At 38.2% G+C, this 27,950-nt stretch overlaps 1 protein-coding gene across 8 annotated transcripts in view; it reads right to left on the bottom strand.

The window, feature by feature from the left end:
* Positions 1-27,950, bottom strand: part of NTNG1 (netrin G1) — a 268,725-nt gene that overhangs the window by 50,513 nt on the left and 190,262 nt on the right. For 4 of the 8 annotated variants that reach the window (XM_087960757.1, XM_026671767.2, XM_087960752.1 and 1 more), the window contains exon 6: positions 601-666. The exons of the other annotated variants lie outside the window; for them this stretch is intronic. In XM_087960757.1, the coding sequence (XP_087816883.1) occupies positions 601-666 (66 nt within the window). The remainder of the gene's footprint in view (positions 1-600; positions 667-27,950) is intronic. 8 annotated transcript variants of the gene reach the window in all.

Raw genomic sequence — 27,950 nt, 5'->3', positions numbered from 1 at the left:
ACACATGTATACACAGGAAGTAATCTACAATGTGACTTAACCTTGTGGGGGGAAAAAATAAAGACTTCTTTGGAAGAAAGAGAAAAGCCCCCCCCCCTTTTTTTAAAAAAAATGCTGCTTTGTTCAAATAAATTTTCTGAGAATATGGTTTTGCTGTAACTACCACACATTGGTCTCATTGCAATCTCAGCTCTGAATATCAATTGAAATAATAACATTCATTTCAATTAAGCAAACAAAGCAGAAGAGACATTAAAATGATCTGATGGAGACAAAAATAATCTCTGGCACTCAAGAAGTCTCAAAACTTATTTTTCATGCAAACCCTGATATCTATGCAATTCCCCTCTTCTTAGGGGAACCATATTCAATTTAAGCTATAGAAGTGCTTATAACTTCGATGAGGAAGACCTGTACACATTATAAAATGTCCTTTTCATGTAAGATTCATTTTTATGAGCATAATAATCCTTAGTAGGTTGTTTTGGATAGTAGATTTTCTTCTTATTCGCATGAGAGGATTTTTTTTTTCTGGGTCGCTGATTCTATGAAAAGCAGTTAGAGTCATAATAGACCAGTAGGAATTTTACAGACTCCTACCTTGATTTGGGTTAGAAACCCCAAGGGAAGATATATTCGGCCATATCTTATCATACTTTGGAGGAGCTGCATATATTGGGGGGAAAAATTAGGATTTGTTATTTACAACATGCGATAAGATTTTTAAAAATTAGCTTTGTATCTAAACACATGGGTATGGAGAAAAACACAGCGCACAGACATCTATCACTAGACTTTGTCAATGAAACATTAGGACAATATACATCACTGCCACATTGAACAAACAGAAGCAATTGATGATTCCCAAAACACTGAATGTACATTTAAAGATTTTGTGTATTCACATGATAATGTTTTGTCTTCTATAATTTAACAGGTACAATTTAATGTAGTGGATATTGATTATTTGGATGTCTCTAAATTAGTGACTTCCACAGAGTAGGGTAGATTGCCTACTTCTTTAGCAGCATAATGGAGAAGGGTGGTAAGTGGGTGTTTCTATTGTTTATTTGACTATTTTGTTTAGATTTTCCCCCTTTCTGGGGAACTTCCTGTTTCTAGGCAAAAATGTTATTCTTCAGATATCAAGGAATTGCATACTAAGATTCCTCACTAGCATTTAAATCGAGCAGGCAAAAATCCCAACCTAAATCTAAAAATAAAAAAAGAATGATGTGGGCCAATAGCACTGATAATTATATACCAAAACAACAAGATTGAAATAATTGAATTTGAACTCTTAGAATACATTGCATTTTGTACCACTGAACTTTGATGGGGTACCACTTGACTTACCATACTTCTTTCCATCTATTCCTAAAATGGGAAATGGAATTTAACCACACATTTCTTGGACACTCTATCTGATTCACGAGTAGTCAAGTTTCAATTTCTTCTTTTCATCTCACTGCATCTTGTTACCTATCTAGAAAATTTTCTTGAGCTACAGGATGGTTCACACATACATGTGCATCACAGTGTTGATTGATGATTATCAAGTTGTTTTTGACACCTAGTGATCATATATATAGATTTTCTCCATTGTGATCTATTCCTAATCTGGTTTTTTTCCCCACTATACCTTTACCGTGTACATTTAAGTGTAATGTACACTTAAAATTAGCAGTAGAATGAGTGAACCTTTACCATGTACATTTAAGTGTAATGTACACTTAAATTAGCAGTGGAATGAGTGATACATGGATGAGATGTGAAATGGAAGTTTTCTTTAGAGCATATTATTTTTGATGCTCAATTTATGCATTGATGTTACATCTGAAGCCAATGAAACCAGTTTGAAAAAAAAATGAATTAGTGCTTGCTTGCATAGACTTCTATGGTATCTACACCATGGGACTCCCCTGTATAAGCTTGCTAAATGTGAGGAGAACCTGTGGCATCCACAATTCCATTTAAACTCTAAATATAAGACTATTAAACTTTATTGTTTTTTTCACAAAAGACAAAGAATAATACAGAATCTTAGAGTTGGAAAGATTCACTTAAGTCACTGAGTCAATTGATGCACTGATGTTACATCTGAAGCCAATGAAACCAGTTGTGAAAAAAAATGAATTAGTGTTTGCTTGCATAGACTTCTATGGTATCTACACCATGGGACTGCCCTGTATAAGCTTGCTAAATGTGAGGAGAACCTGTAGCATCCATAATTCCATTTAAACTCTAAATATAAGACTATTAACCTTTATTGTTTTTTTTTCACAAAAGACAAAGAATAATACAGAATCTTAGAGTTGGAAAAATTCACTTCAGTCACTGAGTCAATTGTTTAATATGTTTTTTAAAGAATTGGCATGTTTTTAAAAAATAAAATAAGTATGCTGCTATATCAAACCATTTATTTTCTAGAAACAAAGTCTCTGTTTTTCTTACAAATAGTAAAAATATACATAGAAAGCTAAAATAGTGTGTGTGTGTGTGTGTGTGTGTGTGTGTGTTTGGCTATGTAATACTTATGTGGAAATTATCTAAGGTGACATAATGAAAACTATTTTGCAATTTCCAAAAAGCTACATGTATTTGTGCATACACTATACAATAATTTTGATGATAATGGAACCAAATTTGATTGTTTTGCTAATGGGTATTCCTAATTGAATCTTCCATTATGTGTGTGGAATATAAAGAAGAAAAAAATGGAAGATAGCTTTCATATAAAATATCCATAGCTATTTTTTAAAAAAAATTGGATGGCATGTAACACTTTTTCTATAATAGAAAAATATAAACTTTTTGTGATGTTGAAATTGTTTGTATTCTCATTTAATATGCTTTTTAATGATTTACTAAATATTCTGGTCATTCTGACTTATTTTAGCTTGATTTTCTATTATCATATCAGTTTGATTTTACTTCTTTAACCACAGCTAATTACTCTTCTATAGCTTCTATATCTTTAGTACAGTACACTGTATCTCTTTTAATCCTTCTTAGATATTTTAGAAAATATTTTTTTTTCTTTTTAATCCTAATTAATTGTAATTTTCTTGTTTTATTTGCCAATGTACGAACAAATAAAAATTGATAAAAATTAATGTTTTTTCATGCACTGTTCTTCCCCTAAAGTACTAAGACGTAGCTTAATTGAATGACTTGACACCTCAATTAATTGCAGGCTTTTTCTGCTGTGTAAATGAGCAGTTCGGTTACATATTTTTCCTTTTTGACGCTAAACTGTCATTCATTTTATTCTGCCCATTTAAAGGAACAAATTACACTTTTCTGCATCACTTCCAGATAGGCGTAATAATTTAACGTCTAGCAAAAGCAGTCAAAGTCTGCTCAGGTTTTCTTTATTCATTATATAATGTGTTGCTAAATTAGGCACAATTTATGCAAACTCCAAGCATCAGATCTCCCAGGAAAGAAATTAGTTCACTTCCTGTTTTTCCCTTGTCACATTGCTTGCCACTACTAGTTTTGTAATCTGCCTAGAATATGCCCAGGTTAACTGCCCCGCTAAATCCCAGAGAATGGGATGCAACAGAAGAGTGGTTTCTGATTAACATTAAGGCCTACATGCTTGTTTTTTTTTTAACCCAATAGTTAGTTAGGGGATGTCATCCTAAGCATAAAATGGCTATAAAATGTCATTTTTTTTTTAAAAAAAATACTTTTAAAGTAAGTACATCTTTATTTCAACAAAGCAAGACTTGTCCCCAAGTAAATGTATCTGGCATCAGTTCAGCAGAGGCAAACTCTGTTTTCTTCCAGTAGTCACTGTGGGATTAAGATGAAAATATTCACACATTTTAATTAATATTTTTTAATGGAGTGGGCAAGTAATTGGCTGTGTTCTATTTGTTTTTGCTGTAAGTGCATGTCCATTTAGTTGTAAAATATGGTATATGTATGTATAGGAGAAAGAGAAGTAATGTTTATGAGCTAGGCAACTGAATTACTAACACACATGAATATATAACCTCACCATTCATAAATCCATCATGTCCCTTAAGGTATTTGGTGGCAATAGTACAGTTAGATCACTTCAATTCTAAAGTACAAGATTTGTAAGCTTTAATCTGTGATAGACAAATGTCCTCTGAGCTAATAGACACTGCTTAAATCAATAGGACACACTTTCAACCATACTAGGTGTGTGCTAGATTTGTGATTAAACAAATTTAGTTCTTCTGGAAATTTTAGTCAGGTTACATGCACAATTAACATACACATAAGGATTTTTTTTTAAACCTGAAAGGATAATGGCTGCCCATCTACAAGCATACTTGGGAGGAACTAATCATCTAGATCTATTATTGTTTGGCTTTAGGTTTGGATATAATCCAGAAACAGTTCTCCTTGTGGGTGAGACATGAAAATAACCCAAGTCAAGGGATATTGCTGGAATAGAACAGGGGTTTGGGAATTGAAGGCACAGAGTTTGTGTAATTTAATTCTTACTGGCAAGTCCATCACCAGAAATCAGCAATGGGAAATTTCTGTTTGGCTCCAGGGAGCTAATTTTGTGATGTTCCAAAATATTATATTCTTTCCTTCCTGGAGTTCAATATCTGCATCAAGTCATTAGAACCCAGTATGCTCTCTTTTCTACCTGAATCAGGGAATCAGAGGTGGTATTCAGCAGGTTCTGACCAGTTCTGGAGAACCGGTAGCGGAAATTTTGAGTAGTTTGGAGAACCAGCAAATACCACCCCTGACTGGAGATTTTACAGTATCCTTCCTCTGCCATGCCCACCAAGCCAAGCTCACAGAACCGGTAGTAAAAAAATTTGAATCCCACCACTGCAGGGAATGCTGCCTGCTGACAAAAGTGATGGGCTGGATAGGAACAGGAATCTGACAGTAAAACGAAATATTGTGGAGTAAGGTAGCATTCTCTCCAAATACGTCCTTACAAGAACAGGTGGTTGCAGTAGCAAGGAAGACATAGGCCCAACTTAGACTGCTAAATTAAAACCTTAGCTGTGTTTAGGATAACTTAATACCAATGTACATTCTCTAATAATCTCTCGACTGTATACTATACTGTAATTTATGCCTGGTTACCTTCCCAAATGACCACAAAGATGCCATTAGAACAGATGGTACCTGCGCAATTTTAAGGCGAGGTGGCAAAATGTAACACCAGTCCTGAAAGCTGTGTTCAGGTCAGGGGTGGGATTCTACCAGTTCTCACCTATTCGCTAGAACCGGTTGTTAACATTCTAAGCAGTTCGGAGAACCGGTTGTTAGAAGAAATTATTGGCCTAATCCTGTAAGGAAGGCAGGAAGGAAACATTCTGGTGTTGCTTACAGAAACTGCCTCTCCATTAACTCTTATTACATTCTTGGCAGGACTAGACTTCCTGTCTCTGGAACTTCTCTGGAGTTTTTCCCCCCCTCCTTTGCTGGTACTTTGCTTGTGTGGAGTGACCATAGAAAAAAGTGACTTATGACCATTTTTGACACTTATAACTGTTGCAGCATCCCCACAGTCATGAGAGGCCAGGCAAGGAGAAGCGTGTCTCAATGTGAGTGATGTTGAGTTGGCCACACCCAGCCAATAACATGACCACCAAGCCATGTCCACCCAGTCACATGACCACCAAGCCACGCCCACCAACTAAGCCATGCCCACCAACTAAGCCACGCCCACATAACCGGTTGTTAAAAACTGTGAATCCCACCCCTGGTTCAGGTTGTTAGTGAACTATTAGTGTCAATTTACGTATTGTCATATGCTTGCAAAACCTTAACATGCATATATTTATGCATATTAGTTTCCTAAATGTCAACCAATCTGTAAGATCCGGCACTTCCCCAAGCATGGGGCTAAAATGGGAATTAAGCCAGGAAGGATGATTGGTCTGGTACCTCGGGAGAAGGTACTTTTATTTTTAACTTAGTCTTTTCTGGATTGTGAGTGAGCAACCTAGAGTCATCCTATTAAATGGATGGCTGTAAAAATCTGATAAATAAATAATAGATTTGCTTTTATTTTAATGTTTATTGTTTTTACAAATTGCTGACTTTAACACAATGGTTTTATTTAACATGGTTTTTATTTTTTATTTTAACTAGCCTGTGCTTTACTGGGGGGACATAATTACTGTATAAATAAGAACGAAGGGTCCTTGATGTTGAGCTTCGTTGTTATCTTGCAGACATTCTCAACATCACCAGTGTTACTAACGCCTCATTTTAACCCTGAGCTAAAAATATTCTCCTTGATTGATTAATAAGAATCCATCTGTCCAAGACCAGGAGACGGGACACTAAAGTTCCCTCCACATCAAGGCTAATGTTTGTGTATATGATTCTAATCCAGATTCACTTTGGAGGAGAGAATAAGCTATTTTCCCTCTTTGTATGCAATGTTTTTTTAATCTGCATGTATTTTATAACAAATAATTTGCTACTTGTGTAATTTGGCTTTTATAGATGTCTGTCCCAGGAGGAGTGAAGAATATTTTGCATATTCTGCTGTATTTACAAATCCATCATGCAAAAACACCTGCTCTTGTAGCCTAAGGCTAAAACCTGTAAGTGGATTAATCTGAGATTAATTTTTAACGAAATCACCAGCCCAATGTTTCAAGAGGTTCCTTTTTATCATGAAATCCAAAATAGATAAAAGGGTCTTATTTTTAGAAGTTATTCTGATTTCATCGATGTAATAGGAAAGTAAAATAAACATTAAATCAGTCATTTAATTATAACAATTGACCTCACCTCCTTCCTAAGAGGCCTGTAGGGGGCGTGCATAAGCACGTCAATCGTGCCTACCGTCCCTGTCCTATTGTTTCTTTTTATTTTTCTTATCAGTATCCACCTCATGTATTCAAAACTAAGTTTATTCTTATACCTGTATCTTGTAAGCGATTGACAAATCAAATCAAATCAAATCAAATCAATCAATCAATCAATCAATCAATCAATAAAAATGTGGTCTCAGAAAGGCTTTAAACAAAGGATCTGGGAATAGGTTGTCATTTGGTCTTGTGCTGGCAAGGAAGCTGTCCAAGATCCATGGGCTTCCACAAGATCATCTCTACTAAACCAATCCTTAAAACAACAGTATCAGATGCAGAATAAAGGTTAAATGATAACTTGGTTCCTGTCTAAAAGGACCATCATAACAGCTTAGAATGTTCCTTGGGGAACATCAGCCATTTGAAATGAAAGCTAAGTTGAAGCTAAGCTCTAAAATAGTTGTTCATTGTCTTAGATTGCCTCCAATACAATGTTCAGCCTTTTGCAGTAGGTAGCAAGCATGGAAAGTGGAGATTTCTATTCTGAACTAATGTGAACCTCTGGATGAGGAGGTGATAGGAGATTAGATAGAGAGAGCAGGAGATCATAGTGGACAGGCAGAACAAGAGGCAAGCATGGAAGGTAGAAGGCAAAGGATTGGTAAGTAAAAGCAGTGGATAGAAAGAAGATAGGAGAAGTTAAAATCTAGTGTTCACCTGAAGAAGAAACAGATACAGAAAAAGGAGTTAAGGAAATCCATGATAACAACAACATGGCTGGATTCCTTAGGAGCTAACATTCCCATTGCACAATAACTGTATCTGCAAAGGATACCTGCAAAATTTTACATCTAATTTTGGCATTTTCAATGCTACAATTCAGTCCTATGCAGGTTTTGTTCAGAAAGAACACCTAATGGGTTCAGCAAGAATTGCTGTTGAACAGAAAAGTTCTGTACCTGTTTACCTGAGTAAAAGTCATACTGGTATATATGATTTATTAAGTCTGACATCTGCATTGTCTAATAATTTTCCTGGCTTATTCAAATACATCTCACTGAATTGAATTGCTTTTTTTTCCCCCCAAGTCCAAAACCCATTGAAATATGGATGAAAATTCTTTCCTCTGAACATAACTTCTTTTTGAGCTTTGTATCAATTATACAATTTTTCTGTGAAAAAAAATATAACAGCCATGCAAGATATTAAGGGATGTTCTTTGTAATTTGCCCATTCTTGGCTGGATATTCTATGAATGTCACCCAATCTCTGCCCATTTGTCATTTTATTCCATGCCTAAATGGTGGGATGAAAACTTCTGAGTCACCCAAAGACTTTTTTTGGAGGCTGCTTGTGAAGTCTTTAGGTACCTGGAAAAGATGAGTCATTCTCAACAAGCTTCAATCAGAATCCTTTAACAACTAGGGTATATAATAGCCACTCATTCATTTACTGCAATTTGTTAGAAACTTTCTTTTCCTGAACAGCAGGAAAATAACATAATAGTGCTGAGATTACTGCAGAGATACAGATAAAGAAAAGATATAGAATTGTAATATTCAGCCTATAATCTCAAAAAGGCTTTTAAAAGAAAAAACATTAAAAGGCACAGGGATTGGACATATAGTTGGTGTAGGCACTGTGAATATGTGAAATGACAGAGAACACATTCATTACATTTACATTTCATGTTTTCTCCAGGATGTTATTTATAGGATTTCCACACGGCTTCCTATCTAGGCAAAGAACAGAGCCAGATCCGATTAGTTTAAAGCACTGTTATATCCAGAGACAGGGTTTTTGAGAATAGGCCTTTCTGTAAATATTTTGTATTCCTGTAAATAATTATGTCACATAAAACATAATTATACTTTCAACTTTTTCCTACTGGATAGGTGCTATGATACTTTGCAAATTATTGCTCAACAACAGCCACAAGGCATAGCAGTACTATGTCAAGTAGTCCTCGATTTACGACAGTTCATTTAGTGACCGAAGTTACAATGGCACTGAAGAAAGTAACTTATGACCACTTTTCACACTTACGATCATTGCAGCATCCCCATGGTCAGGTGATCAAAATTCTTATGCTTGACAACTGATTCATATTTATGATGGTTGCAATGTTACGTAATTTCTTTTGCGATCTTCTAACAAGCAAAGTCAATGGGAAAACCAGATTCCCCTAATAACCTTGTTACTAACTTAACAAGAATGATCAGGGATTCACTTAACAACTGTGGTTAGGAAGGTTGTAAAATGGGGCAAAATTCATTTAACAAATGTCTCACTTAGAAATGGAAATTTTGGGCTGAATTGAGATTGTAAGTCAAGGACTAAATGTATGTAATAAAATATTATATTACCTATATATGACATTTTCTATTAAAATAATGAAAAACAAGCAATTTGAAAATAAATAAATTAGGGTTAACGTTTAGAATTCCTTAATAAATGTGGTCAGATGACCACATAGTTTTCAATGAACTGAAGTTTTACTCCAATCCAGTTTATTTGAACATGGCAGATACTTTTCTGAGTAGATTGGTTTATTTAAAAAACTTGTACATTTCCCTGGAGAGTGAAGAAACCTTTTGCCGGTAATTGGATGTTAGGGCAAATTTTGACAGTAGTTAACAGATAACAGATAATCAGAGTTGGAAGGGACCTTGTAGGTCATCTAGTCCAACCCCCTGCCCAAGCGGGAGACCCTACACCATTTCTGACAAGTGGCAGTTGGGATAACACAATATTGTTAAATGTGATGGGTGACACGAAATGGACTATTGTATTAATATTTGTGTCCTTATAGTAGCAAATAATTGGCAAGACCAAGTTTTGAAGTTTAATCCTTGGATTGTGGAACCTGGACACAGCTACCTGCCTCCAAATTAACAAATGTTATTTGTTTACTTTATACACCCTCCTATTCCACTTGGGCAATCTTCCTCATAAGAGTAACATAGAAACAATCCTTAAAGTTGTTGCCTCTTTTCGTGAATTACAATAATTAGCAATGCAGTGGGAATACTAATAGATTTTAACTAAACGTCGTTCTGTATAACTCTGCTTATAAGGTGTTTTTTTTTTTAAAGTTGGAAGGGATGAAAGTCTCTGGATTTCTGGTCTCAAGCTACTTTACTAGGTAGATGATAGTGCAGAGAAAGATGAACTTCGTTACCCCTGGATTTCACATGAAAAGGCAACCTTCAGTATCCCAATAGAGACATGTACACTACAGAGGTAAGTACCAGTTTAAATGCACGGTCCTTAGTCTCTATTAAGGGAGTCACTTTGGAGAAATGGTTAAGGCACTGGGATAGGAACTGAATTCTAACCCTCCCATAGTACAGAGCTAGTTGATGATCCTAATGGCTTTCTCTCAGCCCTGGGAAGAAAGCAAAGACAAACCACTTCTTAAATCTTGTCAAGAAAATTGCCGGGACTAACTATGTCAGCTGACTCAAAGGCAACAACATAAACAACAAACAATATTCTAGTTCCAAATGAGCACATATGCACATAAATCAGCAAATATACCAAATTATTCAAACTCAGCTAGCCTTTTGAAGGTAGAAGATTTGGTTCTTAACTATGGCTGAAAATTAATCTAATCCCTGACTACATTCTCCCATAAATTTATAGATTTTTGCCAATCTTCTTGGGAGTCTAATCTCTAATCAAGCCTAGGATTCAATTGCAAGATATTTTTTTCCTTCAGGGTCACTGTTGTCATTAGGATAAGAAAGTGTTGGAGGCAATCTTATGCTAAAAAATGTTTTTAATGCTCTGGGGAGGTTGAAGCAATTGAGTATTTCCTCCATAAGGACATACTCTTACATTGTCCCAATGTTATGTTTTTTACCAGCATATTCATGTTGTGTCACAATTTAGATAGATAGATAGATAGATAGATAGATAGATAGATAGACAGACAGACAGACAGACAGACAGACAGACAGACAGACAGACAGATAGATAGATAGATAGATAGATAGATAGATAAAAAAGAGAAGTGGAGAAGTTTTGTGTGGTAGTCTATAGGATTAGGGAAAAAATGTACACAACAGAAACAAGAAAGCTTCCCTAATTTTCTTTTTTAAGTATAGAGAATCTGAGATTCTTTTATTTTATGTTTTTAAATTTACAGCTGCACTATTTTTATTCTGTATGTATGTGTATATAATAACCAAAATAAAGAAAATTTGACTTGATCCCAACTGGTGTTATCCAGTTCCTATTGTTTTTTTTTATTTGCAAAGGTGTAACGTACCTATTCTATCACGCATACACTGAACTGTGTTCTGTTCCCCCAATGCTGAAGTCCATAAGCATGAAAATTGCTGGCAGATGGGTCTGCCATCCAGAAATAAAGAAATAATCAATTTTGTTATTGTAGGTGGCTCTCCGAAATCCATGGGTTATAAACTTCAAAATATAAACAGTTGCTAAGCTGATGAGGGGCAGATGATGATGATGGTTGATGATGGGCTCAATTTACCTTTAACTTTTAGGTTCCACGCTGGCATTTCTAGCAGGTGTAGCTTTTTTTTTTTTTCATCTGGTCCCTGCCTGACAAATTCCACCTGCCGAAATTCCCTGTGACAATTACTGGAGGCAGAGGAAGCCCTGTCTTCCTTGGCATCTGGCCACACTAATTGCTGCTGCCGCTGCCCTAAGGCCTCTTCCAGTGAAAGAAAATTAAGACAGCGTTGCTAGGCAACAGCTGGCTTTTCCTTGCAGCTGTTCCAGGTCTGGTTTCTTGAGGTGATAGAGAAAAGAAAAGCATAAAATTTATTAAATGGTTCCAAGAGATTGTCTTCCACCTTCCTAACAGAGAATTGTTTGCGTCCCATTACAGCAAATGTTATTGTCTTACCAACACAGTCAATTATTATTTTTCCATAAAGCGTTTCTCCACAGGGAAATAGAAAATGGGAAGCTGTGGATCTGTTTACAAAGCATGTTACTCCGTGTATTAGTAAAACTAAGGAGGCTTGAAGAAACTAAGGTTTGAGTGGAAAAGGGGATTCTACATGGAAAGACTTCGATTCAGGAATCTTACACAACTGGGCTTTCCAGTTGCATGGAAATTATATGTATAGACATTTTATTGAGTAGAAATTAAGATCCTCAAAGGTCTAATCCAGTATTTTCCAACATTAGCCAGAGTTAAGATACTTTGACTCTCAGAATTCCTCAGTCAGCCGCTAAAGTCCATGCATTTTAAAGTGGCTGATATTAAGAAACACTTGTCTAGCTAAAAGTCACTAAAAATTATGCACTGTTTATAAGGTATATGGCATTAAAAGCTTGGATGTGCATGGAAAAATAAATACGTACAATCATACTAGATATTGTGGCCATGATGCCTAGAGTTGCAGACAGAGTGGATAAAGGCACTATTATCAGGGTTTTGAACTTGGTTTCAGAGGGTCTGCGAATTTGTATGGGAGAAAATTAAAACAGGGCTTTGAATGCTTGTAAACATTAAAAAAGATTGGAGGTTGTACAATATGTCATAATCGTTACCTTTTGATATTTTGATGCCTAGCATTTGAGCATAATTGCTTTATTTTGTAGCACAATCTATAGAAATTTTATTTTATGCATTTAAATATTTTTTTTTTCCTGAGAAAGGGTCAGTAGCTTTCAAGAGAGTCCACAGCAAAAAAACTACCCTGTAGTAGTTAATATGTCTTCAGGACCAGTGATATTTATGCAGTCAAGATAAAGATAATGCTGTCTCCTGGCCAAGCCTTAGTCTTTTAACAAACAAAGCCTAATCTAATCTATTGCAGGGTTGTGGATGTCCACAAAGGAATCTGATAGTGGCCCAACGCCTGGGGATGGAGTGATTGGCAGAAACAGGCTGGTGGCAGTTGCAGGAGATATACTGACCAGACCATCATTAGACGGCAGCAAAGAGATATAAAAAACTTTAAGACATCTTTTCTGTGTTGGCTTGGCTTGCTGCTAAAATGGGAATTAGCAGGTTATAAATCTATTGCAGCCAGAGATTAACTGAGTTTAAGCTGTTTCCTAGTTAATAGAGAATAAGGAACTTTGGAAAAAGTTAATTCATGGTACTTTTGAGGATAACCTGCACTCGTGGTCTAACAGGTCAGGCACACATTAAAATTGGTAAACAATCAAGAGCAGAGATAAAAGATAAGCTCGAGTAACATCCCAAGATCCAAGGGATGGCAAAACAACCAACATGAGTATGAAAGCTAAGTTCTGAAGAGTAATTCCCAGCTCCCAAGAGGGAATGCCATATATTTGCCACTTGGTCACCATCTGGAGTAAATCACAACAGGAGTTCCATAGTCTGCCATTCCTCTTACGATTAGGAAGTTCAGCTTTCTGCCCCTGAAGCTTGGTTTAGCGTCTTTGCATAGGATTGAGGAACCGAACTTCTGAGACTGAAAAATTGTCATGGGCTTTGAGAGAGAAGGTCTGGGAACTTGCTGATGCTGTAAATGTTATGAACTAAGTAAATGCATTTAATAAAGCTTGACAACCTTACTAGAAAAGCAGGCTCGTAATCCTGCAATTTTGATTGGCCCATAAATAGCGAATCATGATTGGTCTCTTCTGGGCAATCTGATTGGCTAATAGCGGGTCGTCTCCCATTGGGCACAGTTTAAACGCTCCAACGCAATTCATTGGTTAATGGGACAGCAGCCATCTCTATAAAAGAGCTGCTGCTGCCCAAGGGTTTTGCTCTGTTCCTGATTGTTAATAAAGAGTTGAAGTTCACCGTTCACTGCCTCGTCTCCGTTCCTTGCGCCCATGCCCAGAACTTAACACTGGCGACAAGGATGGGATGCGGAGACATCAGAGCTGACTGAACACTTACAGAGCACCAAACAGAGCACGTGGCTGAAGGCGCATCTACAACGGCAACATGGCCAGCGGAGCCATACCACCCGCTCCATTTGACCCGGCACACGAAGACTGGGACTCGTATATGGACCGGTTCCAGATGACCAACAATTTAAAGGATGCTACGACTGGCAAGAAGCAAGCAAGGTTCCAGTCCAATCCGGAGGGAGAATAACTACTGCCAGACCACAGGAAATCTTCCTGTGAGTCGGGATCGCCTGAACCACCAATGGAACAACCACTCCTACAGAAATAAAGCACCTGCCACTTCAACGAGACGAGAAGAGGCACACCAAACCATTACCATCGGCCACGCTTCATCTTTAGATGCAAGAAAGATCCAAGTGAGGGTCGCCATCGAGAACCAACCTTGCGTGATGGAAGTCGACTCGGGGTCGTCTCTCTCGATGGTTTCCTGGAAGACCCTCAAACAGCTAATCCCTGCCATCCGTCATCAGAACCTCAGCGCCCAAAAAATTATACTCAAAGATTACCAGGGAAACAGAATCCCAGTCGTCGGTTTCAGCCAAGTCCAAGTATCATTCAAAAATCGTACCGTATCACTACCGCTGACCGTCGTCGATCGCGACCGACCTAGCTTGTTAGGCCTTCAATGGTTCGCTCCACTCGGGATCGAAGTAGCCGGCATTCACCAAGCCGGAAGTGACAACTGGGAGGAGGCCCTCGTCCAGGAATTCCAGGACGTTTTTACAGAGAAGCTAGGCAAGTACAAGGGGACCCTGATATCGTTTAACCTCAACCCTGAAGTAGCCCCCATTCGCCTTAAGCCTCGTCGGGTGGCTTTCGCACTAAAGCCAAAGATCAACGAACAGCTCGATAAATTAATAGCCCAGGGTGTTTTAGAACCTATTGACCACGCCCGTTGGGAAACCCCAATAGTAACACCCATCAAACCGGATGGATCGTTAAGAATTTGTGGGGATTACCGGACCACCCTGAACCACGCACTTCAACAAAGCGCTTACCCGGTGCCCATGGTTCAACACCTTCTCCACTCCCTGGGCGGCAGGAAAATATTTGCAAAACTGGATTTAGCGCAGGCGTATCAACAATTACCCGTAGATGCGAAAACCGCGGAAGCACAAACTATCGTCACGCACAGAGGTGCCTTTAAGTGCAATAGACTCCAATTCAGAGTGAGCGTAGCCCCGGGGATTTTCCAAAGTCTGATGGAGAGACTTTTACAAGGCATCAAAGGGGTCGTGCCGTATTTTGATGATGTTTTAATTGCTGCCCCTAACAAAGAAGTATTAGAAAGGCGTCTCAGAATGGTTCTCCAAAAATTAAAAGACGCTGGCCTGAAGGTTAAAAAAAATAAATGTCAACTGTGTACCGAGAGAGTAGAATTCCTTGGATACCTTCTCGATAGACAAGGAATCCACCCCACAGATAACAAGCTAAAAGCAATCAAAAACACCCCAAGAACTAAGAATAAGACGGACCTCCAAGCCTTCCTGGGACTCATTAACTTTTACAACATCTTCTTGCCCCAGAAGGCGACCGTAGCTGAGCCCCTACATAGACTTCTCGACAAAAGAGCTGCCTGGGTCTGGGGACACCGAGAGGAACATGCATTCCGACAAGTGAAAGACTTATTAACCTCCGACGCTGTATTAATGCAGTATAACAAGACTTTGCCTTTAACCATTACATGCGACGCATCACCGTTTGGAGTAGGAGCCATTTTAAGTCATGTGTTACCAAACGGAAATGAGGCGCCTATTGCGTTTTTTTCAAGGACATTATCAAGGGCTGAAAGGAACTATAGCCAACTCGATAAAGAGGCTCTTGCTGTTGTATCAGCCGTAAAGCGTTTTCACAAATATGTGTATGGACGAGCATTTACTATAATTACGGATCACAAGCCATTGCTCGGTATTATAGCGGGAGACAAGCCAACCCCCTATATATTGTCGCCAAGAATGTCTCGCTGGTCAGAGTTCCTAGCTGCATACAATTATCTACTGCAACATCGCCCGGGGAAAGCCATTCCCCACGCTGACGCTTTAAGCCGTTCCCCACTTCCGGAAGCCGTCGACGACCCAGCTCCAACCCTCACGACACTCCAAATTGAAATGCTGCACTCGCCGCCGCTAACAGCGAGAGACATCGCCATCGAGATGAAACGGGATCCTGTCCTGGCACGAGTTCTCAGCTGGGTCGAACGGGGGTGGCCAGTCGACGAACCCCACAACAACTTCGCGCCGTTCAAAAACCGGCAGACTGAACATTTTTCTCAGAAAGGCTGCATTCTATGGGGAGACAGAGTCGTTGTCCCAGAGAGGCTACAACAGGCAGTTTTAAAAGTATTGCATGAAGGACATCCAGGCATCGTGCGCATGAAGGCGCTCGCACGAAGCGTGGTGGCCGGGCATCGATAAATAGATCGAAGCCTGGGTAACTGCGTGTCGAAAGTGCCAAGAAGTCAGCAGTACCCCACCAAGAGCAACGTCAACTGAGTGGGAAACCCCTCGGGGTCCGTGGTCCCGCATCCACATTGATTTTGCGGGACCCACCAAAGGTCACACTTTCCTCCTAACAGTGGATGCCTATTCCAACTGGCTTGAAATCCATAAAATGAAAACTACTACAACTGACTCAGTCATTAACAAACTAAATAAACTATTCGCAACGCATGGGTTACCAGACGTTTTAGTTTCTGATAACGGTCCCCAGTTCACTGCCCTGGCATTTGAACAGTACCTAGCGGACCGGGGCATCCGCCATGCACTAACTTCGCCGGCGCACCCTGCGGCCAACGGAAGGGCTGAGTGAATGGTCCAATTCGTCAAAAAGACTCTACACAAGATGGAGCATGGGGACATTGACGACAAGCTGAACAGAATACTTCTACTCCAACACATCACCCCACACAGCGTCACGAATAAGACTCCAGCCGAACTGTTGATGGGACGAAGACTTCGATCCCACCTCCACCGCCTACACCCTTCCTACTCGCCAGAGAAACCTTTCGGATCTAGCGGAAAGTGCCATGAATTCAAGGTAGGCGACTCGGTGTTTGCTAAAAACTTTTCCGGTGAACCGTTGTGGGTCCCAGCAACCATAACCCAACTCACCGGCCCCAGATCCTACCACCTACAAACCACGGACGGAAAAGTATGGAAACGTCATATAGATCAGCTTCGATCCAGATTGCAACCCATTTCCCGCGACTCCCCTGATTCTCAAACTGGGGAGGGAGGGGATATCGAGGGGGCCGAAAACGAAATAGCGGATGACATAATCAGGGAAAAACAGCCGTCAACCCAACTACTCGAGAGAAACGCACCGACTGAAGAAGAATCAGGAAGGGGGTTTGCCTCGCCGCGGAGAAATACCACGATGGAGGCAAGCCCACGCAACCCGGATGACAACAATGGCGAAAACGGGAATAACCGCGCCGAGTCTTTCCTCGGAGAAACGGAACCGTTCGTGCCAGACAACTCAGAAAACGTTCCACTGGAACCGGATTGCAGACAGAAACCGGTGGAACAGCGCAAATCGAACAGGCAGATGAAACGACCTGCGTATCTACGTGAATACGTCACCACACCCCTCAAACGAAACCTAGGGGGGAGGGGTGTTATGAACTAAGTAAATGCATTTAATAAAGCTTGACAACCTTACTAGAAAAGCAGGCTCGTAATCCTGCAATTCTGATTGGCCCATAAATAGCGAATCATGATTGGTCTCTTCTGGGCAATCTGATTGGCTAATAGCGGGTCGTCTCCCATTGGGCACAGTTTAAACGCTCCAACGCAATTCATTGGTTAATGGGACAGCAGCCATCTCTATAAAAGAGCTGCTGCTGCCCAAGGGTTTTGCTCTGTTCCTGATTGTTAATAAAGAGTTGAAGTTCACCGTTCACTGCCTCGTCTCCGTTCCTTGCGCCCATGCCCAGAACTTAACAGTAAAAGCCAGACTGGAGCCACTGATTTCAGGATTGTGGGTTCTCCAGTAAATCTACTGTTACTGGATGCCTCTGACTGAGGTCCTTCTAATTCTGAAGTCCCCAAGCCCAGGTCCATGGCACTCTCCCAGACCATAGCCCATTCTTAACAGGACCGTGGTGGGCGAGTATGTGCATGCAGATGCATTTGTAAAAGCAGTGTGTGCGTGTATGTGAAACCATCTCTCCACCCCCTGCTCCCGCACTGCCTCTGCCCGTCTGCCAAGATGGAAAGGTTGGGACTCTGCTCTAATTCCATTCTGCTCAGCTGAGGACATGACCTCCAATCCAGCAGAGCCATAACACCTCATAGTACAACTGGATAATGCAGGCAAGCCTAAGTCTATTTCTGCTAAGAAGTGCTTTGAGCATAGATAGATCGATCCTACTACTACAGATACTGGTCACACATATATTTCTATTTATGTATAGGTGAAGGCTCCAACTCTTAGCTTGTGAGTTGCTGTGTTGCATATGTAACTTTATAATAGACCTTCATGATTTTTAACTGAAGTGTTCATGTTAAAAATAAGAAAATGGCTCAAGCTGCTGCTGGATTAACTTCCATATCCACAGGTTAACCCAGAGTATATGGTAAGGATGAGGAACATATTGAAAACAGGGTTTTGGAAAATAGCCCCAGTTGCAAAGTGGTGAAAAGTATTACCAAAAGGTCCACTATTTTCTTATTATAACCTGCAACCTGATTCAAGCCCCCTTTTAAAAGCTGTGCTGCTAGTTGTAAAATTATGCCTGTAAGTGTGATCCAAAGAACTCCCTATCAGTCAATGTATCTAGAGCATTGGCAGCTAAATGTCTAAAGCAATTCAATGTAGTAAATATTGGTGGATGTGTCTTTTGAGTCGCAATTCCTTTGTAATGAATATTACCAGATGAGCTACCAGAATAAATATTGCATTCAATAACTTTGTGTTCATTTCTTTTCTTAAAAGGAAGCTGATCAGCTTGCTGATACACCAGCTATTGAAACAGTCCTGAGGAAGCTATAAAAGGAAAAGATAGAGCAGGTAAAGAGTCCAGCAATGTGTCAGAACATGTGTGTGTTTTATGTGTGAGGATCGGAGTGCTAAAAGTATACAAGAATATTCCTGTTTTCAATTATGAAATGCTGGAAGAAAGTATTCTGGAAATAGAAGTTTTTCATTTGAGTTTTTTTGTTGCCTCTGATTTCTTCAGTGTGTGAGAAGCTAGACAAATTGCAACCAAAGGTCCCATTCCCCTCTTTCACTATTGGCTCTGTTAAGTCCTTGCCCTCTGGGAAATGAGAAGCTGGACTTTTAAAAGGGCTTTGGCTGCCTCAGAAAGGGGTCGTTTGTTGACATTGGGAGGAAGAACATGCCAGTGGAGGCTTTGTATCTTGCCAGAAAGAAAATGAGAAAGCAGGAAGAATAGAACAGATAAAGATGAAGATGGAGTAGCAGCAGCAGCCCTAGCAGATGCTGACCTATTGCCTGGAGGAAGAAAGGAGAAAAATGAGACAGGAGAAAAGGTAAATAAGACTTAGACTTATATATCACTTCACAGTGTTTTACAGTCCTCCCTAAGTGTTTTACAGGGTCAGCATTTTGTCCTCGACAATGTGAGTCCTCATTTTATCGATCTCGGAAGGATGGAAGGCTGAGTCAGCTTTGAGCCGGTCAGGATCGAACTGCTGACAGTTGGCAGTCAGCAGAATTAGTCTGCAATACTGCATTCTGACCACTATGTCACTACAGCTCTTGGATGAAAAACGTTTTCAAGGAAAACGTTTCTTTTTTTGAAAAAGACAAAGGATAGTGAAGTTTAGATAGTTTGGTTGGAAAAAAAATACCCCCTATGAAAAATTGATTTTGCAACCATTTATTCAACAAAAAATATTAACATATGACATTTTCCTCTGCAGAAAAAGTAAATACATCCTTGGCTCTAATACCTGATATTGCTCCCTTTGGCAGAAATAACCTCAATTTCTTAGAAATAATATCAAGTAGGAGGAATATTTTTCAGCTATATGATGTTTGAAGGTTTCTTTTGCCTGCGCAGCCATTTCAAATCACCCTGTAGCATCTCAAGGTTTGGTTTACAGTTGGTTTTTCTGATGAAATGCTGGCTTTGGCTTTTACCAAATGTGTCTTCTGGTACAAGTAGTCCTTGATTTAAGACTAAAACTGGGAATAAAACTTCCATTGGTAAGCAAGGAGTGAGTTAAATGAGCTGCACCCAACTTTGAGCTATTTTGCAAATTAAATGCTGAGTGAATCACATGGTTGTTAAGCAAATCTAGCTTCCTTCTTTGATTTTGTTTGCTAGAAACTGGCTGGGAAAGATGCAGATTGTGACCAAATGACCCTGGAATTCTGCAACTATTATAAATGCATGCTAGTTTCCAAGCACCCATGACCATCATGTAACCATGGGAATGCTGTAAGCACTAAATCATATATTTCAGTGCCATTGCAACTTCAAACAGTTAATGAATGAATGGTTGTTAAGTTGAGGATTACTTGTATTGTGGTCATATTTCATCTGACCAGAGCTCATTCCAGAAATCCTGGTCTTTGCCAAGGATTGTACATTAGCAAACTTATTATTTTCCTGATGTTCTTTCTAATGGTAGACTCATGCATTCTGACATCAATAGTGGCGAGGGCTACATGTAAGTGACAAAAAAATGCTAAGTTTCTTCAAGACGTCTTTCAGCATTTGGCAGTCTTTGCTTGAGCTGAACGTGTTGGGACAGTTGCCCTGGACAGAGTGGTAATTGTTTGAAATCTTCAGTTGTAGATTATTTTTTGGGACAGTTGGAATAATTGAAGTCCGATTGTTTGGTAATCTTTTAAAATCTCTTACTAGACTCATAGGCATTCATAACTTTATTTCTGAAGGTCTCAGAGAGGCTCTTTCATTTTAGGCATGGTGACATCACATACTTCAACAACAAAGAACAAATCAAACTAGGTGTCAGAAGTTTAATAAGCCAGCTTCTCCTTCCAGAGCCACACTAATAACATTGTCTTCATTTGCACTTGATAGGGTGATTCTGATTATAGGTATTTGTAATAATGATGAATAAAGGAGTGCCCTTATTTTTTTCCTCATGCAAAATATACATTTATAAATTACACAATGGAATTAAATTACAAAATATAAATGGTAAATATATTTGCTATATTTCCCCCCTTTTAGCTCTCACTGTTGTTGAAATGAAGATAAGTATCTGTCAATGGGCATACTTAGTTTTTCACTTGACTGTTGCTATAGCCCAAGCATATGCAAGTAGAAGTAAAGCAACTCAAGGCTGGCAACAAGTAGTTTAGTAACTTATGCTCCATAGAGCTTTACAGCACTCTCTGAGAGGTTTACAATGTCAGCTTATTGTTCCCAAAAATCTGCATCCTTGTTTTACCAATCTTGGAAGGATGAAAGGCTGAGACAACATGGAGCCAGTCAGGATCGAACTTCAGACTCTGGGCAGAGTTAGCCTGCAATACTGTATTGTAACCACTGTGTCACCACAGCTCTTTTCAGCCAATCAGAACAACTCTCAGCAAGACACTGGCTAAGAATAACAGTGGCTGATGACACACACCAGAGGATCAAAGTGGTGGGAGAACCAGGATCCAGGGGGCAAAAGTTGGTGAAGGCAACAGGGACAAAAGTGTTCCAGACAGAAGAACCTAAGTGTAATGTACAAAGTCCTAGTAGAAGATGGAAACAGAGGTCTGAGCAAAGAGCCACTGAATCTCATCAACATAGTCCTTGGCCTAAATAGGCTGAAATAGAACAAGCTCATTAGGGCCAAGAAGACACTGCCCAATAGTAACATCAAGCAACACAAGCAGCAGCCCCAACACCACAACAGTCAAGGCCAGTTGACAGCAGAGATCATGTTTAGCCACAAAAACAACTACGGCAGAAGATGTTAGTGGTACCGGGATCTGGGCCCAGCATTAGATAGAGCAAAGATAGAGTTGAAAAATGAAAAGAGGCTATGTACTGGGACTGTAGATTTTAAGACAATAAAGACTAAGAAAGAATAGTTAAGAGAGATATAGTTAGAAAATAGGTGGATAAGGACAGAATGTAGAAACTTTAACTTAGAGTTATAACGTAAGAAAAGCAAACTTAAAGAAATAATAGTAAAACAGCATAGAAATAAATGAACCTACATAAGGGAAACCGAACAAAGTTCTGATTAAGATAGTTTACAGACATGGGATAAAGAAGCTTATTGTAAATAAGAAATATCTCTCCTTTTTGTAAGAAAAGTACCATGTTTTAGTAATAAAAACACATTTTCAAAAGGAAATGGTACGGAAATGGATTCTGTTTGGGGTTTTACCATCCCTGAAGCTATAACACCCTATATAAAGATTACAATGGTTCCCTCCTCCCTCCTCCCCCCACCCCCAAATCTCCAGTATCCCTAGTATCTTAAAGGACTGGATATTTAACATCCTGAACTAAAGGACAAAATTAAGCTGTTGCAACTATGTAAATAAATACTTTGATTTACAGAGGCATTTATCAACAACTTGTATTTGGGTACCTATTTCAACATTGCCAACTGAACAGCTATCTTCTATTATTATGGGATAGCAAAATAATGCCTTAAGAAGAACAGGGTTGGCTATAACACGCACACGCACACACAAAAACACGAACACTTGTTTGCATTCAGTCTTGCCAAGTATTTTCCCTGAGTGCTATCTACTTATGTAGCGTTGGCAATGGCATTCAGATCTGATTCTCCTATATGTAATTTGAAGTGACACAGTCCAAGAAAACCTGGGCTCTGTGGCATATGCAGAAGAACAAATTACAAGGGGGAAAAACATCCTGACAGAGGTCTGAATAGCATCAAAAACGGGTCTGAGCTTTAAGTTAGGGATCATTTGGCAATTGAAGTAATTCCTCTACTTAACACACAACTATTTCCAGACATCACGAGAAGTTAATGTATATGTCCAGGTTGTGCAAAAGCTCAGCTGCTGATTTCTAACAAATCTATCTCTGAAAGCATAATAATAACATATGTCAGCCCTAATTTCAGAGGGAACAACACTCTCAAGGGAATCATTTGAATATTATTTAAGTTGCTGTGAAGTCTTCAGAATGAAACAAAAAGAATAGTGGGTGGTTTTTTTTTTTACTGTTTCACTGTAAGAGCCTAAAGCTTATTTGACTGTTGTCCATTTTTGAAATAAAATTATATCAATGTAATTCGATCTGTAAAATCAAATATAATTAGCACTACTGGTAACCTCTAGCATTCTCCAGGAACTGCTTTGGCCTTCTCTTTGCTAATTGCCCTTTCTGCCTCTGAATGGACCCCTTGATGGTGCACAATCCCATTAGAAAGCACTCTTTGTCTGAAGGGCTGCCTAACCCAGGTCTAGATAAAAATATCAGGAACTATTAAAAAATGAAATTTCCCCATCAGTACTTAACCTTCAGCAAAATAAGGAAACAGCAGTACCCCAAATCTTATATGCTCCCCAAATCTTATATGCTAAACTTATATGCTTTTATCTGGTTGTAAGCCAGTCTAGAGTTGCTTCTATGTGAGATGGGTGGCATAGACTATATATTTAATAATAAATAAATATGAAATACAATTTTTGTCATATCCCTTTGCCCCCCCCCTTTTTGGGTGGGTGGGTGGGTGATGTGTTTCCATTTGTAAGTCAATAAGGAAATAGCTGAAACCTTGTATTTTACATGTATTGTGAAACTGTTTCCAGTTTTGATGCACTTTGCAGTAATGTTAATCCTAGATAATATCCGGATACCAAAAAGATAGCCAGCTTTGAGTGTGTATTTTGATCAAGGGGAAGACCATTGTGGTTAAGTGGGACGCAGAAGGGGCTCTTTTGATGTGGCCTGGTAAGACTTCTGGCATGCCAGTACAATAATAACTGTAAATATGCCCTAAATAAGATAAATGTGGCTTCTTATCATATATCAGCCATGATTAATTATCTCTCTTTGGATTTAAACAGAAAAAAATATTTAGGTGAGCAAATTGCTTTTTTCTATGGAATATGTATTGTCTTAAGTTCTCCAAATAGTTACAAATACCAACCACCTCATTCTGATACCAACAGTTCCTTGCAATAATTGCTGTTGATCACATAACTTCAATTATTTCTTAAGTTTATCATATTTCCAAATTTTCATTATTAATCAGAGCTGAGCTACACTAATCCACACAACCATTAGATGGCAGCAAAGAATTTTTCCTGTGCCTCCATGGCTATCTACTGGCCATTCAGAGTTTTGCAGCCCAGATATATTAAACAAGAGATATAACAATTGGCAACTACTAATTGGTCATGCAACAAAACAATATTTGTTTTTTGTGATACAGAAATCAGGAAATGGTATCATAAAATGGGAGAATTAACCATGGAAACACTGTTTCAGTTTTTATTTGGTTAGCATGATCATAAAAGTGTACACAATTAAATGAAAATGTCAAGTCTTTTTATACTGAAACTGGTGTTATAAAAATATTTTCTATAAAACGAATAACTTAGTTTTATAGATAAAGCAATAGTCTATTTTTGGAGAAGATATTGCTTATAAGAATTAAATTAAATATGGCATGAAGGATCTATAGATAGGGTTTACTAAGTTTGTAGGAACCACAGATATGAGCAAAAGGTTAGTAAGATCACCATAATCTATCTTGAACCTCTATTCTCTTTCTGTTTTTTTAAATTCTGTCCACCTATTTTCCATGTTCCATTGAACTTGGCCATTCAGTTATATTAAAAATAAATTGGTAACTCTTCATTATAAATGGCAAATAAAATCTGTCTTTTTACTTGCCATACCATCCCTTTGCTCTTAACCACTACTGCATCTTTTGCTAGCTTGCTTAGTTAGGATGCCAAAAAGATAAGATTTCAATTCTCTTGTACATCTAGCTTTTCAGTTGTGGACCAGAGCTGACAAATTTCTGGTCTGAAGAGTTTCTGCCTTACTCTTTTTTATCTCACAATCTGTGCTATATAAACCAACTCTCCCATATTTCCCAAATATTACTATACTCATTAAAGAACCATTCAGGTGTACCTTAGTATTGGGAGAAAGCATCAGGCGCAATTACAACCTGAACTGGATAATTAAAAGCAAAATAGCTACATAAATGCAATACAGACTTTGGTTTTGTATTTTAATGCCTCATGTTTTCCCCTATATTACAACACTTTTATTACTAATAGGATTTAGAGGTAATAATCATCCCAATGAAACTATTTGTGTGTCATGTCAATCTTATGTTCTATCGATCTGTGCTTTTTTTAACTACCTGTTTAGCATAATTAGTGACATTATGGTGCGCTCCAGGAAGATTAGATGCAGTATTTAGTTAAGAATCAGTTCATTTAGAGCAGGGCTTCCAAACTAGATTATTTTTATCTGGGTTGGAGGAGCAGAAACTGGTTTTAGGAACCAGATGTGTTGAGTGACAACATGCCTACCTGGTACATAACAAGCTTAGCTATGCAGATGTGACAGGCAGTGACAACATAGGGATGGAAGGCAGAGGACCAGAAAAAAAGGCAGAGTGCATTGCAAGCTTTAAGGGTAGATTTTGTTTGTCACGCTTTATAAAATAAAGATTTTAATACTAATAAGGCTATTGCAAAGAAAGTGTAATGGGTTGGTACAAGATGGAAACAGAACTTGCAGTTTAGCACTTTTGCTATTTGAGATAGAGAGGGTAATATATCTGAATATTCTCTAACATTAATAAACTCATATATTCTATGCAGTATGGGAAAAGACACTTAAAATAGTAGTTATCCTGGTTCTACAGTCTAGATCGGGGGTATTAAACTCGCAGCCCGTGGTCTGGATGCTTCACGCACTGGCCACGCCCACCCCCAGTTTAGTGAAGGGGGGAAAAAGTCACAATACATCATGTGATGACAACATGACACTGCAAGTTTGACACCCCTCGTCTAGATTAAAATAATTCTTATATTCAGACAAACTAAAAATATGACAATCTACTTAACAATTTGAAGTAACCTGGTGAACAATTGTATCATGTCTCTGGTAACAGGAGAGTCTGAACCACTGAAATTGTTAATTACCTAACACTTGTCTAAGAAATGAACAAAAGAACAAGGATTATTCTCAAATATTCAATCTGAAAAATATTTTTGACATATTTTCCTATACTATGATCATCTAAAAATGATTGTATTGAGGTGTTATGTTGAAATAAACTTATTAAAAAGGTTCATAGTGTTCTAAAGTTGGTTTTGGGACTCATTAATTGCTAACCATCTCACCAGTTTTGTTTAGTTTTTGTTTTTCCCCAGCCTGAGCTGAAAAGTGTTGAAAAGGTCAGCATTGGAATCAAGTATGTAAGAAATTACCAAGTACATATTACTCAACTGAAAGACACTTGAAGGTACAAATGACCTTAATGGGAAAAACTGTTTTATTTATCCTGGAGATGATCAGAAAGGATGTCAAAATGACTATTCTTGGCACTGTGCATAAACAGGATTGATCTACTGATTTAATCCAATTTTTTTTTTTTACCACACACTCTCACATACTTTGTAATTGCAAATTTCACTGTGATGAGAAAAAATACAGACACATGCATATATGTATATGCATGTGCGTAAAATTATATATTTTTATGGCGTGTTTTTGTGTATGTGTGTGTTTATTATTCATCCTTGATAGTCTCTTTCTGATCACTGGGATCTCAGTAATTTAACATAAGCACCTACATTAAAAAAATTCTTTCTTAATGGTTTATGTTCATTTTTTCTCCTTTCTCTACTGAACTGGTAAAGTCAAAATAACGTGATCTGTACTCCGAAGCAGGCAATATTGAGAACATTTTGCTCTACTATATGAAAATATGTATAAAAAAATATGTATAACATGAACACATATTCTGTGTATGCACAGGTAAAAAAAAAGCTTCTTAAAATTATGTAAATAACTTGGTGCTATCTATCTACAGTATCTCTCTCTCTCTCTCTCTATCTACCTACCTATCATCTAACTATCTGTAAACTATCTATTTAGAAGGCTGTGTTCATTACTGTGAAATACAGTAGATCAGAATGTGCATTGTCTTCTTTCATAGGGTGCATTGTGAGAGTATCATATCAATGAACCAGATTCCAGTAACTCTAGAACATGAACTAGAATTACCTTTAATGCATAAAAGATGTTGGCATTTTGAAGATACTCTTCAAAATCCTTTTAAGAATCCTTCAGAAAAGCAAATGATACTGATCACTGTATTTTGTATAAAGCATCCAAAATTCAAAGAAGGCAATAGTGCATCCTTCCAGATCATCTCTGATTAAAACTGTTTGAGTTTCTCTGTTAAGGCCATAACCTGCTGATGCTCAGAGATGGCAAATGCAGTGAAAAAAGCTCCATGAGTAAAGTGTAAGGTGACATTACAACCACATAAATACATGCAAAACAGTAACAACAATCAAATGCACAAGAACTATTTTACCATATATCCATTTCTGTTACTTAAGACACTTTTGTTCGTCTCTTTATATAGGAACAATAGTATTTTCCTCCTGACTTTCTTTAGTTCTCTTCTATCTTTCCCACCCTTCCAGATCAAGCAATATGGCTAATTTATTCCCAGGAGTTAATAATTCAAATGTGAGCAAAATGTCTTAAAAATATAAAAAGAATGTCAGTCAGAGGGACAAAAAGTAATATATGTAGAATACTCGTATTTATTTATTCATTCATCCTTTTTGTAAACAATGCATTCAAGGTGACATTCCAGGCAAATTTCAACTATTCTGAATAGGATATTTCAGATACTTTTAGTTCAGAATCATATTTATTGAGTGAATAAATAAATCTTCTTTAGGAAGATTCAATTTTAATGCATTTTTCCCTTACAAGTTCAGTATATTTCATATTCAATTTCTTCCTGTTCCTATCTAAATTTGAGTAGATTAGTTTACAGAAAATAGTGACATTACAATAAATTCAACCTAAACTGGTATAGTTTTCTTTATAATTTTATTGATTACAGAAGCAGTTTTGCTATTTGTAGATTATATTAACGATAGCAATAAAGTAGAACATTGGCAATAAATAGAAACTAAATATATTTGGGCCAAAATTAGAAGTCAAACAACAGGTAGGAATAACTAAAGCAGTGGTTCCCAAAGTGAGCGGTACCGCCCCCTGGGGGTGGTGGGATGCCTTAGGGGGGCTCAAAGAGGCAAGGGGGCTGGCAGGGGGGTGCTAAGAGGCGGCAGGGGGCCGTTCGAGGCCTTGCAGGGTCACCCCATTGA

Source organism: Notechis scutatus, chromosome 3 (assembly GCF_049901735.1).
Source record: "Notechis scutatus isolate UNSWTSFEM ecotype Mainland chromosome 3, rNotScu1.2, whole genome shotgun sequence".
NCBI lineage: Eukaryota > Metazoa > Chordata > Lepidosauria > Squamata > Elapidae > Notechis > Notechis scutatus.
Note: the sequence above shows the minus strand (reverse complement) of the source record. Positions and strands in the feature narration are given on the sequence as shown.